Here is a 15,568-nt window from a genome sequence, read left to right as displayed (position 1 = left end):
CTATTATATCGAGTACTTGGACAGTTCTCTACGAAGCAGTGTTCTGATGCAAGTTTCTGGGGCTTTTATTGTGAAGGGAAAAACGGAAGGAGAGGAAATGCTCTTGTGAAGTGAACGAGAATAAAAGTGGTTGCCTTCTTGTGCAAACTGCAGCATCGTGTTGTTGTTAATAAAGTGAAGTATAGGCGCAAGATAAACCCTCGGATACATAACTAAATGTGACTGGTTCTTGTTGATGTGAACTACAAGCATTGTCCGTTAATGACGCAGCATCCTGTCATGCGTGTGTTTATGTAAACAAATATCAGACGGCATTGAAGGCCTTGGGCCAAAATGCACGGCCTGCCACTACATTTAGAAATTTAAGATCATGGTCACTCCCCGAATAATGAAAAAAGAAACATTTATTATTTTTTTTTTTTGTGTTGTAAATTAGATATTTATAAAATATGTATATTTAATGTTTATAACGCATTAATTTAGACAGTTACTAGTTAGTAACTAGTAGGTAGTAGGTGTAGGCCGACACCTTGTAGCCAATCAGAATAGAGTATTCACCCAGCCCATTGATATGTTTGGGCCCGCACATGTTTCCATGTTTCCAGAGCGATGATGGTGCTCACCTGTACAACCGTGTACAGGTACAACAGCAAGTGTGTGTTGTTTAAAGACATGGAAGCGATCGAGTGATTTCCTTACCCCTCTTCCTGCGCGCCTCCTTGATATCTTCACACATGCGGTCGAACTCGGGGTCCAGCTCGGCGGCGAATATAGCGTGAGCGGTGTCCTTTAAGCTGCAAGCTCGGTGCCTTATCACCTTGTCTGAGAGGAGGGGGGAGTGAAAGATGGCATTAGTGTCACAAGATGCAACACGGTGGTTTTCTGTGTACATGAATATTCAAGGGCATGTTCTCACAAACACGCACCCTATGCATGCAAACAGAAACGTTTTTCCTTTTATTAATTTTGTTTAAACGCATACTCATTCGCTCTCACACGCGCACGTCGTACACCTTCACAGCTCTCTTATGCCTCCTTTCCCTTTAGATGTACCGCGGCATCATTAAATCGTCCCGGTTAACCCGCTCCCACATCCGTGGAAGGAAACTAGATACGGAGCTGAAGTGGCAGGCTAAAAGCATCGGCACCGTAAACAGACAGCCTCTCATTACGGCAGGCGGAGGGAGAACGGTTCAGGCAGAGAGTGGCAGAGGGGGTCACAATCTGCCAGCTTCCTTTGTCTAATTGGAGGACGGCAGCCTAATTGCGTTCGAGGCAATTTGTGTGTGCGTGTGCGTGTGTTTCTACTGACGGAGTATGTCCGAGTGTGTGTGCGCATGCGAGTGCATTATAAGTGGGAAGGGGAAAAAAATAAACGCTTGTCAGTGGAAGGGGTGTCAAAGGCCAGGTGGGATGCCGAGAGCTCATCAGAACCCTCATTGGCCCTGAATAACTTCCCCCATCTAGAACACACAAGAATGTTCTAACACACAACGCTGTTGCTTGCCGCAAAAGGGTTGTTATCGCCACCCTGCAAGCAATAAAGACGCACAATATCAGGCCCTTTTTTTTATGTTACCGAGTTATGATTTGGCGAGGGGGGTAAAAGACGAGGATGGCGCGATGAAGATAGCATGAAGGACAAGGAGAGACTGAGCACTGTGGGGATAATGAGGTTTTTTCCCAGCACTTTTTTCTTTCTTTTTTGAACTGGGGTAGAATTTCCCCAGCAGCGTAATTGTGCAAGGCCATGTTTCCTGGGCAGAGTGCTAGGTGAGAGGCTTTGTTAGTCTTCTTTATTAACCTGCCTAATTGCATTTTTTCTTTTCTTTAGCGTTTCATTTGTAGACCCTGCATTCCAACAAATGACCCAGGCCCTCGCCTGCAAAGACAGAGATATGATTTATTAATTTGGGCTGGCAGATAATTGCTTCCCATCGGTGTCAGGCAGCTACATCTTTATGAGGGAACAAAGCAGGTAAACACACAAGGCGAGAGTTTGTGCGGTCAAATCATTTGAGGAGTCCGGAAAAGGTCTACTGTATGCAGCTTCAAGGTATTGCTGTTGTGGATGCCATTATGGTAGAAATATACTTCTTTTTTTTTTTCTTCTTCTGTGCAACAAGCTTCCTTTTTTTTTGCAAGCATCTTCTCCATGTTTCTTTTGTTGTTTTTAATATATTGACAAACATGCATCCCTTTTCACATGGGCTTTTCCCTGTCATGCAGGCCAGTAGCCAATTTAAACAATAAATATGAATCCAATTTATTTTTCCAAGCTACTGCAAAAAACAGGTCCCTTTGTTTGTGTGGTGTGTACATGGTTGTTCTTGTGTTTTCCAGCACTCATTAGGAAGCCCATATTTGGCTTTGGAAAAAAGGTGCCGAGACGGGTCGGAGGATGATGTAAAAATCGGTTCAAACTGCAAACTGCAAGACAAGAGACAATAAAATGTTCATGCATATGCAGCCTCTCAGCTACGGAGCAGGAATAACACTGTGGGAATGTGTTTTCATTTTATTTCATTTGAATTTTCTAGTTGAAGACAACCCATCTTGAGGTTCTGTAATTCGACTGCCTGGAAGCCCTTTTCATAAGTCATTACGTGTTAAATATAATTACGTTTTACTCACAATGACAGCCTAATGGAACACAACAGTAACTAAAAGGGACACACGGTCAAACCTGTTTGGATAGTCCAATGTTGACTTAATACCATGGGACCGAACTGTCAGAAGCCATCCCGAAAACCAGAGCTTCATTTGGGGGATAGAAGTGTAGCGGGTTGTTTATATATACACTTGTCGGTTTTAGGGGTAACCCATTGGTTTGTGGACAACTGTTTTGAAGCCTCTAGTTTGGCATCTTGGCTGTCGCCGCATTGTTATTTGCATTCAGAGGTGACACAGGAGGGCGGAGCCAAGTACAATCGAACTGAATAATGCATTTTTGGTGACCAATTTGCAGCCTGCTTGCAAACTCAGCCGCAGAAGGTCGTGACGTGTCTAATAGTTCAAACTCTCTCTGTCTCCAGACAGTTGGCCTGATAAAGGCCGCTCTTGCTCCATCTCCCGAGCAAGACAAGAACAGGGGGGTTACACAAACACTCCAGAGACACGTACAGCCACATCTGAGATAAGATACACTTTGTCTCAGATAATCACAGATACTTCTGACTGTCGTGCTGCACGTGGCCTTCAAAGTGACACGTTACTTAGGTCAGCATATTTTCTTGTGTGGGGATCCAATGGCTTCTGCACTCCTAGGTTGGCAGAGAACAAACATTTGGTTCTTTCTAATCTTGTACGTCCAGCAGACTTTGACTACTTCCCCTGAAAGTCAGACTCGGGGTGGCAATACACTGGGACTTCAACCCGTAGTTCCCTTGTATTCGTTTGTTTACATTCTCCCTAATCAAGCTCCAATATCTCTTCAGCCTCAGAGATCAAAGAGTCTCCCGCCGCTGCTTTGGTCTCAAATTAATCTACTCATAAGATTTCCATCACAGTCCTGGATGAAATTATCAATATCAATTGAATCTATGTTTTAATAAAGAGTTTTAAATCTGTGGTGCTTATAGACTATTTTAGCACATGAATGCCAAACATTTTGAATTCATTGTCCAATAATACTTGGCCGATTGTGTTTTAATACAAGTAAGCACAAGTGCAAGCATGCAATCCCAATTGTGCACACATTAAATCGCACATGCATATTGCATGCGTGTGTAATCATGAGCACGCCCCATTCTGCCTCACCTCCAGGATCCTTGTCGGGATTGTATTCTAAAGCGTTGCTGGAGATGAGGTCGATGTCCCCCAGGAAGTCCTTCACCGTCAGGTACTGGTGGGTGTCGATCTTGGTCATGGCCGTGGACAGGTCCATCGGCTGCCGAATGACTTCCAGGTAGTCCGCCACCTGACGCGCAAAGTTCATATTTTAAAAACAGGATTAAAACCGGCTCCGTCAAACCCGTGAGTATGTGGGGTTTGTTTCCTCTTTTTACCTCGTCGATGTCGACCGGCTTGCTGAAGATGTTGAAGCGTTTGTCGGTGGCCAGGCGCTTGGTCACGTCCCTGAGAAAGAGCCGCAGCTCCCGTAGTGTGTTCTCCTCCTGCTCAGCCAAGCGCCGCTGTTCCTCTGTCGACAAGACTCTGGGGCCTGGAGCCTCCGCCGCCAGCAGTACCTCTTCACACCGCCCTGTTCGGGGAGCAGAAACATAGGAGTACGCTCACTAAATATAATTAATTTCCATACAGCTTCCATCTATAGACAAGACCGAAACATAAATCCAACACCAAGAGTGATCCGGAGACAATATAAAGAATGTTTTGTGCGTTTGCCCATAGCAACAAAACACAAAGGCCTCACCTTCAGGCAAAAGCAATACAATATAAGCATACAGCGAGCACATTGCAGTCCAACCCACCAATCTCAAACCTGATCGTTGACCTTTTTTCATCATTGCGGACGCAGACCAAAAAAAAACCTATTTACCCAAGGTAAAAAAAGGAAATACATTTTAAGATTCTTGCCGCTCTTTCCCAAACACAGGTTTTGAGATACACGAAGGAAAAGCCTCTGGACTATGACAGAGTGAAAAAAGAAAGGAAAACAGATATCCTCTCCTCCGCTCTCAAGGCACCAGTCCTTGCCCAAGGCATCTGCCAACATCGTTAGGAAGTTCTCCACAGCACCTCGGGCCGCTTCGCTCAGTAGCGGCAATCCAAACCCTGATTCTAATTATGGCTAATAACAGCCGGGCCCCTCATAGCAATTCCTCTCACCGCTTTTCCGTCGGCCTCTCAGCTGGAAGCCAGAATGCCGTCTTATTCAGGCAGGAACCCCCGAAGAGCACCGGGCGAGTAAAGCGGGGGACCCCTGCCTTGCATCAATGAGCAAACTGCGGATGAATGCTGGGCACAATTTCTATGTGAAAGCCCGGGTGGACAGTTGTCTTATATTGAACCTGAACGCGCGCGCGTGTGTGTGGTGAGGGAGGGATGGATGGAGGTTGCTGATTTGGATGTACATGTGGGATAGAGATGTTCAGAATAAATACTGGCTGCACACTTTTATTCTCAATTTCTAAAGTGATGGTGAACCGATTCGGAGCAGGTATAATATTTAACTGCAGTGTGCCAATGGGAATCAGGCACACACGCACACGCACGCACGCACACACACACACACACACACACACACACGCACACACACACACACACACACACGCACACACACACACACACACACACACACACACACACACGATGAGCTAACATCTGCTCTTCTACCTTTCACTGGATCCCAAATAAAATAAAAAAGACTGCGTGAGAGATTGAGACCAGAGCTGAAGAAGAAAAGAAGCATTTGTAGACAACACTGCCCTCTAGGACCGACAGCAGAGATGAGTCATAACTGTCTCATCCTGCATGTGTCCAGGTAAATATGGCACGACGTACCTGTATTCCTGAGGCGTGGCGGAGCCCGGGCCCCTTGGACCAACAGCAGATCAGTGAAGAAGCTCTTCCTGTCCTCTTCTCCGGGAGGGCACAGCGTTACGACCTCCCCGTAGGTTCTCTGGAACATACTTCTTAGCTGTGGTAAAAAATAAATAAACAAATCATAATAATTCAGTTTGCTGTAACTAGCAATTACATTCCTCCTGTAATACAAATAATTAATCAGGTCAAAGCATTGAATAACAAGCAGTTAAGGCAACGAGCTAGACTTGAAAATTTGCTTTTTTATAATAAAACAATGGAGTCTGTGCGGGAGGTTTGGGTCTAAAGTTCTGGCCCATTTTCTTGAGTTTTGTTCACACACTGAATTTCTCTTTCATTTCTAAATTAGCTCCCTATAAAATGTATAAAATCTTGAGGATACTACATATTTTAATTTCCCCGATACAGTTTTAAGCTTTCAGACATGTCAAATGTGGACTGGAACACAAGGTAAGAGGTTTTAAGCTTTGTTTACACCGTAGAGCGAGAAAACTCCACAATGCCAAGGAGGGATTGTAACTATCTGTAAACTCATATCTCATATTCATGGGCGACTGTGTTCCCTTTGTACAAGCCCCATCAAGAAAGAAGTCTAGTATTAAAATCATTATGAGGGAAACCAACCATTTGATTTGGCTGCAAAATATTTAGTCAAATGAAAATGTACAAGACCTGTTGAGTGGACATGTCTCGGGATGTATAAACTCAGCGTTAGTCTTCAGTACATGCAGCTTTGTATGTAGAAAAGAGCCAATATTGGATAAAATAAGATAATCCTTTATTAGTCCCGCAGTGGGGAAATTGCAGGATTACAGCAGCATTGCACACAGAGACAGTGTAAAAAAAATCAAGTAATATAAAAAACAAACAGTAGAACAGTAATAAAAACAGTAAGAAGAATACGGTAGCAGTATTAAATATACAGACTGAGTAAATATTGCACCGGTGATGAGAATAATTAAAGTAGCCAAAAGTGATTAAAGTGTATCAAGTGTTTCTGGTCTACTGAGAGCTCAGCTTATTACGCAGCCTGACAGCAGCGGGAAGAAAGGGCTTTCGGTACCTCTCCCTCGGACACCAGGGGTGAATCAGCCGGTGGCTGAAGGAGCTGTGCAGCGCTGCCAGTGTCCTGCATGGGTTGCGCGGTGTGGTTCATCAGGGACGAGAGCTTAGCCATCATTATCTCATACGGATACAACGTATAACGGGCATATGCAGTGCGTTGCGCGCACGCGAAACTCGGGTTGGCATCGCTCCACTGGATCTTTAACAAGTAGTCGTTTGCTGCTTTATTAACACTCTGAATGATGTATGTTGCGCCTTTAAAACACAACATTGGTAGACGAATGCATGAACCATTTTTCCAGCTGCATCTATACTGGGGCTACAGGGGGCTTCAAAGATGCCAGTTCACTTCCACGACGGAGCTCAAGGCTGCTCCCGACAGGAAGCCCTGTTGCTGACTAAGCACCTCCTCCCCAATCTCCTCCCCTCCTCAGTCTTTCACATCGATCCTCTCCCTTACCCATGACATGTTTGTTCTCTTTCTCTCTCTGGATTTCACACTCTCGCCTCAGAAGACAGGAAGGAAGAGGAGGAATATAGTAAAAAACAAGGAAGACGGTAGGGAAGCCAGAGACAGCCGAAGTGTATGTAGCACACAGCGGGTAATGATTCTCAGTATTTTTCATCGTGATAAAGGCTGCAGGGGTGTTGACACGCAGAGGGGTAGCAGATATGTGCGGATAAATGAATGCTTAAAAAGGAGGGAGGAGGGGGAGACGAGAGAGCTAAATGTACAAAGAAAATTGGGGATGTCTGGCTGAGAAGAGCAACTATAAAACAAAACTGGACACCTGTTCTGCTCGCATTATCAATTCCTAACTGCAGACCGACTTGAAAGCAAACCATAAACACGTCCGTCAGACGGCCTCGCTCGGCCCCGTTGCTACGTCTTTATCTCAATTTCCTAAAAAAGATGAAAAATGTCACACTGCCGGTGTGAAACGAGACGGCAATAAAACACAGCTTGAGTGAGGAAACCGCTTCATGTAATCCACATAAAAACAGCTCAGACGCCTGCCTCCTACCCCAAATCACAATTCTCTGAAGATAGTACCTCAAGAAAAAAGGGAAGACGCAAAGACGGAATTGTAAAGGTCCTGCAATATGACTTTTTTAAAATTACATCCAGACAGAAATGTACACATGTTCAAATCATGTGATGAACGTATTGGCAGATGTAAAGCATACATGTGTATGTTTTTAGTGTTAGTCCATTTTTATTTAATTAACAGCTCAGTGATGTTCAAGGAGCAACCTGTTTGTGCACTTTCTGAAGATGTTTTGCAGTGTCACTTCTGTTTTTGAATAAAGGGTTTAAAATGAATGCTTCTTTTTTTTTTAAATCCGATTCATCGATTAATCAGAAAAAATAATCGATAACCGATTAATCGATTATTAAAATAATCGTTAGTTGCAGCCCTAATGTTATTAATTAAAGTAAACAATTAACTTTGATGTGCAAATGTTAAAGCTCACTTATTGATTTTACCGAATGATAATGCAGAAAAAAAAGGAACGGTCCACATTCATTTTGGGACTTTAGGATATATTTTGTCATGGATCCGGTGAAAAAGGTTCGCTGAGGCCCGAGCTTGAAGGCAAAGCTCTCAATTTACCGCTCCATCTACATTCCCTCAGTTGTGGTCGTTAGCTTCGGGTATTGACCAACAGAATTAGGTCACATGTTATGCATCTCTGTGGAGGTGTTCAAGGACGTCCAACTGGGAGGAGACCACAGAGCACGCTGGAGGGATTACTTCCCATCTGCCTCGGGATCGATAATTATTACGATACATTTTCATGTAGAATCACCGCTCATCCCGAGGTCACTCTCATAAACGATATGTTTATGACCTTGATATCACCCGCTGTGTTTACATGTTTATTTACATAAAAATGCCCCCAACGTTTCAGAAAACATGGTGCCAGAATAAACAGGAGCATTATAAGACCTGAGCATGTGCAGGCATTGCACATTTTTGATAACAGAGCCCGAGAGATCTTTTTATTTATTATTTTGGTTTTATACATTTATGTTGAAGTTTTTTCAGGATAGAAAAAAAATATATATTCTCATTCCAATTATTGACAGGGTGTATTTGTTTTATTATGCTATTCTAACACATCAGTCAGCATTGGAAATACACAAGGGCAAAGGGCAAAACTGCCCTTAAGAAATACAAAATTTCCCCTGATATCACTAGGAGAGGGGCAAAAAAAATGCCCTCACAATTGCCTTTAATAATTATGATAATTCAGGGAACAACTTAGAAATGTAATGAAATTAGAAATGCGGCGTCCACATTGAAATCAACCGTCTGAACTTCATGTCACTCATAGCGCCGCTGCTCTCACAGCTGTTGCGCAACACGCAGGACAACATGCGCGACACGCCGCTGCTCAAAGACGTTAAAAAAAAGCATCAAACTGACTACTGGTCCTCTAGCAGCGTTGGAAGCGGCCGCCATTCAGACGCACTTCCTCGCGTGAAATCCACCGAGCTGTGTGGCTACGGATAATATTATGAACCCAGACACGAGGGCGTTTGACGTTCCGATGCTTTGGGGAGTTCCACAACAAGTATAAAGCAGAAAGAGTGATTATTTCCATGATGGAAGGCGTAAATGAAAACTGCAAAACGACTGAAATGATACTTCAGGATGCGGCGCAGCAGCAAGACAGCAAGACGGCAAGCCGGCGGTGGTGATGGGCGGAGCTTCTCAACGCTGATTCTCAACGCAGATTGTTTTTTTCGCTGGAGTTGGGATATTTGTCGCTGGAGTTGGGATATTTCAACTGGCGCGCCGTCGCCTCGCGTCCTTCGCTCAGTTCGCCCCGCGTCAAACAGTCTGTTCGCGCCGCCTCAAACGCATCCGTCGCGTCGCCCGGCGGAAATGTCGCGTCCGGTGTGAACACGGCATTAGATACAATATGTTGACGAAGTTTTCCTTTGGGGACAATTTGCGGTGGAAAAAAGGGAATAAATCGCAATACCCAATAATATATCGCAGTATAAAATAGAATTGTGGGACCTCTGGTGATTCCCACCTCTAGTAGGTACAACGTGATTAAGGTAACAAAAAAATCAATACATATAATTTTGAATTATAAAAAAAGAAAGGAAAAAGTTATAATTGTTAATAGTTGTTTAAAAAAAATGTAATAACAATTACCACAAATAAATGAGAATAAAATGTAATATAATTGTCTGATTTGTTTCCTTTTTGTTCTTTTGTTCAAAAAAATCTAAGAAAACACTTTGAAACTACTGCTCGTCTTATTATTTCCATTTGATGACAATTGCTCATATACTTTAAGCCTAAATAGGTATATGTATTATTTTGAACAAAGGTTAAATGTTATTTCACAAGTTTGTCCCCAATATTTATTGAAATGCCCCTGGATTTCAGTCGGTGGGGGCAAAAATTGCCCCCTAAGAAATATGTAAATTTCCTACCCTGATATCAGTGGCCTAAAATAGTCTCAAAATGACAATAATATATTCTGCAGTTATTGCTGGAACAATTTATATAACCTAACAAAAAACAAGTTACCGTGACATATTCATACCAGGTACGACACGCTGTCAAGTGACGTGTCACGCCTCAAAGCGCACACCACCGAAAAGCGGTACAGCATTAAAAGTAAAAGACCGCCTTCTCTCACTAAAAACTGCAGTTACTTCCCACTTTTTAAAAATCACATTTTTCCTATCCACAGTTTTCCTATCAGCACCTCCCCCCGAGAAGGAAGTCAATCTAACCGGAGTGCTCGGCTGTTAAGGGAGGGAGGGAGGACGAGTAGTTGGACCGACGCCTGTAGTGTCGGTTTCGGCTGGGGAGGAGCGCTGCCTCTTCCACGCTGCGGTCTGAAGCTGAGACAGCAGCTGTCGCCGTGTTCTCCGTGCCAGAGAGTGAAACAACACTTTCAGAGACGGCCAAAAGCACTTCAAGCGCCATAGACTGCATCAGGGTAGGACATTTGCATCTTTTTTTAGGGGGAAATTTTTGCCCCCACCGACTGAAATCCAGGGGCATTTTTAAAAAAAAAAAAAAAAAAAAAAAAAAAGGGCATTTTTTTAACTTGTGAAATAACATTTAACCTTTGTTCAAAATAATAAATACACTTATTTAGGCTCACAGTGTTTCCCCTACCATTATATTAAGGGGGAGCCTTTTAAAAAAAAAATGTATAGCGCCAGATCACAACAGAAGTAATTTAAGGTTCCCTTTCCCAAAGAACCTTGTTCTGTTATTAAACAAACTAAACTGCCTTATATTATTGATCTTATCTACACGACGGCATGTCATTTCTAGCTCTCTATGGTCGCACGTTTACAACTCTTCACTGCTCTCGGTATCGCGCACGGCGGGGTTCCGCCCCGATGCGCACAGGTGAGCGCTGAGCCACTCATACAGGAGTAGCTCTCCTGCTCCGAGTTCAATAGAAACGAGCCAAAGTGCTTGTGTCTTGTACCCAACAATGAGCCTGCTGCCTGCGCTTGAACATGCGCGAATCGCCGAATCTTGGCTTTTTGCCAACAGCCAAACTACGCACACGCAACATCAATCAAGGCGAAAATCTAAAACATTCTATGGCAACTGGACTGGGTCTTATAGGCTACGTTGTTTTTGACGAGTTCATTAAATTATAATTATTAGAGGAAATTTTGGGGGATTTTTTTGCCCCTCTCCTCGTGATATCAGGGGCAAACTTATATTTCTTAGGGGCAGTTTCGCCCTTTGCCCTCGTGTATTTCCGACGCTGGACTGCATGCATTTGCCATAAAAAAACAGAACAAAAGTGTAACCAAAACACAACTGGGCCACTTTGAGATGAGTGATATGCATAAAACAAAAATTAATACGAATTAGGTCGGATTAACAGACGAGACAAAACTTGCTTGTTTTACAAGTTGCCTTTAATTGAACCAGATTTAAAGATATTAATCAATTTCTGCATCTCACTACTGCATTTTATTTCTTAAACTGCACTGCAACTTTTTTTTTGACTTTTTTCTTCTGCATTATGTTTTGATGCTTTTAATGTTTTTATGTAAAGCACTTTGAGTCGCCTTGTTGTTGAAATGTGCTATACAAATAAACTTAACATGCACACAGCTGCAGCAAAAAATAAATTAAATTAAATAAAAATAAAAATCACTCATTCAGTAGATCGTACTCTGCCTGGAAAAACCCGAGGCCTCCATTTCAGCGGGGCCCTTAAAGACTTCACATAAAACATGATTTCCACGTAGAGAAACTAGCAGCAGTAGTTGTGTGTAGTTTGCATGTCGGGTCCTCCACACAGCAGAAAGGTGATTGCCATCACAGTATAATCCACAGTGGAATGAATTATCGTGCAGCTGAAATGGAGGCGTGGAGTTACTTAAACAGTCCATTTGGTGCATTCATGTGGTAACAGCAATAGTGTTGAGAGATGGAACCGAAATAACCAGAATCACCATTAATGGAAAAGGATCAATGATTCATTGAACAGCAGCCTCATCAAACCCAGTAAAGCAACTGCGACAGAACGCAGGCGGAAGTCTAGCACGAGGGATTGGCAATTATATTAATCTCATTGTTGACCGTCGAGGGCCTAGTGTAAACATGTTAAACATATCTTTAATAGTGATAAGAAAAAAAGATTAGGTCATCTCACAATAACGGACGAAAGTTAAGAAACAAACTGATTAACAAAGTGTAACGATGTAATTTCCGCAACAAACTAGCAAAGCGCAAGACACTCAAATGGTGGAAGAACACCCGGGATGAAGCCGCCGTTGCCTGGGGACGGTCTTGATATCCTCCATATCAACTTGGGCACACCATTTGTCCCATCATGAGCTCCCCGGTTTTTCCAGGCTACACGCTACATGTTCAATGACCAAGGAAAAGGTAATTTAATGAAGAAAAAAAAAGCTTAATTGCCAATCCGACGTGGTTTCAGCCGGTCACCTAGCATGTAATGAACAGCAATTCACCATGAGACACCGAGGCTGAATGGTCTCCTCCCTCCACTTTCATGTTGCTAATCAACAAAAACAGTGGAGGAAAGTAAAAAGCCTTGAAAAGTGTTGAAAATTGCAGGGAAATATCAATCACACAATACAAAGAATGGCAGGGAAAGAAAGACAGAAACAATTAAACAAAATGGGGGTAAACTACAGAGATTATTAAAAAGAAAACTGGGAAATTGGCATTGCACGTGGTGAGGTGGTGAATTAGAGCCGGACTGCAGAAATGAAATGCACTTTATAGATCCTCTTTATCATAAACAGTCAAACCAGTCTACCGGTGAACCGTAACTACACACACACACATTTAAATTGTAAAATATGTGAATCAATATTTTATTAAAAGTATACACTGTAAATACTTTGCATTTTCTTTATTATTTATTTTTCTTAAATGTAATATGTTCTGCTTTGCTATTTTATTGTATTGTATATGTTGAGTATTTTCATACTTAATATTTTATATTTACTCTGTAACTTGCTTGCTGCTGCTAAAACAAATTGTGAATAAAGTATCTATCTATCTATCAACTAAAACCTCAAATCTAATTTCAGCTGATGAAATTAAGATAGTGAAGATAACCTCAACTAGCGTTAAAGAACCGCAGAACAGAGCATTCATCTTCTAACACTGAATACATCACCAATTAGTTTTCATGAAGTGTCTGTGAGTAAAATCACTGCACTGCACACAACTTTATTAATTTGTAGTTTATTCCGTGGTGACAGATTCAGCACATATGGATTGTGTAAATTAACAATGTGTGGAACTAAAGCCTCTGACAGCTCTCGTACAATTACTCCATATCTTCATCATCAGTCCTAATCATAAGCAAAAAGAAAACAAGTAAATAAATAAATTGTGTTCAACTATCTAACTTCCTTTTTTTTATGATATTCAGCTTGCCGTCGCAATCAGCCCGATTGCTCTAAACGTAAATACTACGGTGAGATGTTGGCGGAAACGAGTGTTTCTTCCTCTTGGTCGTCTCCGTGATTCAAGCGTAAACACCCACCGATCAGCAGCTCATTTCTATGCATCAGCATTCATGAGGCACGGATGCGTTGACCGTTTCGGGCTGATTTTTTTGGGGGGAAGGGAGAGAGAGTGCATTTCCTTCTTTGTACGCACGCAAACGTTAAGTGTGGATGCTGCGCACTGGTTTATAAAAGGAGACTCCAGGTGCCAAACATAATGAGTAAACGACAGAGAAAGAATCATCCCGAGGGCCTCTCTCTCTCCTTGTAGCCTAGCCAGGGTCGAGGCCTTGCGAAGACAGCAGCCCCGCACATACAGAGACAGAAACAGCGTATTGCTATGGTGTGTGTGTGTGTGTGCGCGTGTGTGCATGCCCTGGGTCAAAGACATCAGGCTGCCAACCCCCAGATCTGATTAAAGCCCTTCTGTTGCCTGACTAGAGAAGACCCTCTTCTTTAGTTTGATCTGACTCTTTTTTTTTTTTTTTCCTCTCCCCCACCTCCAATTTCTTCCATTTCCCCCTCACACTGGGGCAAACCCTCCCTCACAGCCTAACCCCCAAAGGGTGGTCCTGACTCGCCATTGGCTTTCAGAAAGAGAATAATAAATTCAAGGGGAAGGATGAAGGAGCAGGGGTGGGGATACCCATGGAGAAAAGTGGGTAGTGGGATAAATGACAAGAAAAGGCAGATGGAGCTAAAGTAGATTAAAAAAAAAATCTTTGTGGGGGCAGATGACCTCGACACCCTGTGGGTCTACACTAGCACTCCTGATTGTGAGAGATAGAAAGAAACCCGTGTGTGTGTGTGTGTGTGTGTGTGTGTGTGTGTGTGTGTGTGTGTGTGTGTGTGTGTGTGTGTGTGTGTGTGTGTGTGTGTGTGTGTGTGTGTGTGTGTGTGTGTGCGCGCGCCTACCTCTTCTGACAGCTGTGAGTAGTGAGTCTCAGCAGTGGCGAGGATAAGAACAGGGCTGAAAGAGGGCACATCCTGCAGCAGGGTGAGAAAGGTGCTCTTCACTGTGTCGCTCACTGTCTCCCACCATTCCGAGATGTGCGGCATGAACACCACGCTGGGCACGCTCCGCCGGGCCTCCCGGAAAACCTGCAGACACATACACACACACACAGCTTTGCTTGAATTTGGAACGAATAAGAGAAACGCTAGAGTGCAAATCTTTAAAAGCTTAAAATCCAATAAGTTGCTTAGTCTCTGCATGTTTCAACCACCTGTGCAACAGATGGCCTTGTGTGCAGAATCTGCACGTGTGTGTGCGTGGAGTGTGCGTGTGTACGCGTTACCTGAGCACAGGACTCCTCTGGCGTCTTAGCGCTGACGGAGTAGAGTGTGGGCAAGTCCAGGCGGTGCACCGGCAGCTTGTCCAGGTGGTGCAGCAAGGCAGGGGCCACGTGGGAGCTCTGCCCCGAGCCCGGGGCCCCGGCCAGCATCAGACGAGGCCGGTATGCCGTGGGCTGTTGGAGGGCAGAGCTGGAAGCAGATGGGGGTTCATGGTAAGCGTAATATCCATCACGGACCAGCCGTCGTAATGTCATTCAAAAGGCATCGGCACAGCAGAGGCCGTGTTGCTTTCAGCTTGGTTCTGTTCACTTGCTTCAGTAAGCTGATGTTGCGAGTGGAAAGCTACAGTTGACATTAACTTAACAACTCTGCAAGTGCTTCCCTGTGAATGCATTTTTAATGTGAACTGCTGGAGCAGGCTTTTACTGGGAAGCTACCTCAGTACATATGGACAATACTATGTACAATCTAGATATATATATATATATATATATATATATATATATATATATATATATTCTCACTTTTTTCAATCAGTGTGAAAGGTTTAAGGACTAAATAGACGAGACACTGAAATAAGAGCAATAGGAACACAATGGAGACTCTTTCTGAGAGCTTCCATTGTGACACAGGTGTCCGATTACAAATTAACCAATGAGAGCCCTCCGTTTCGACATCGATAAAACTACACGTTTGCCTCGAGGG

The 15,568-nt window shown here is 43.3% G+C and overlaps 1 protein-coding gene across 1 annotated transcript in view; it reads right to left on the bottom strand.

The window, feature by feature from the left end:
• Window positions 1-15,568, bottom strand: part of atad2b (ATPase family AAA domain containing 2B) — a gene marked incomplete at both ends in the record, with an annotated part of 73,090 nt that overhangs the window by 46,949 nt on the left and 10,573 nt on the right. Inside the window, 6 exons of the mRNA XM_079216307.1 lie at window positions 700-822; window positions 3,760-3,919; window positions 4,008-4,201; window positions 5,464-5,599; window positions 14,483-14,668; window positions 14,866-15,052. Of these exons, the coding sequence (XP_079072433.1) occupies window positions 700-822; window positions 3,760-3,919; window positions 4,008-4,201; window positions 5,464-5,599; window positions 14,483-14,668; window positions 14,866-15,052 (986 nt within the window). The remainder of the gene's footprint in view (window positions 1-699; window positions 823-3,759; window positions 3,920-4,007; window positions 4,202-5,463; window positions 5,600-14,482; window positions 14,669-14,865; window positions 15,053-15,568) is intronic.

The sequence above is a fragment of the Taurulus bubalis genome, assembly GCF_910589615.1.
Source record: "Taurulus bubalis genome assembly, chromosome: 3".
NCBI classification, from domain to species: Eukaryota; Metazoa; Chordata; class Actinopteri; order Perciformes; family Cottidae; genus Taurulus; species Taurulus bubalis.
Note: the sequence above shows the minus strand (reverse complement) of the source record. Positions and strands in the feature narration are given on the sequence as shown.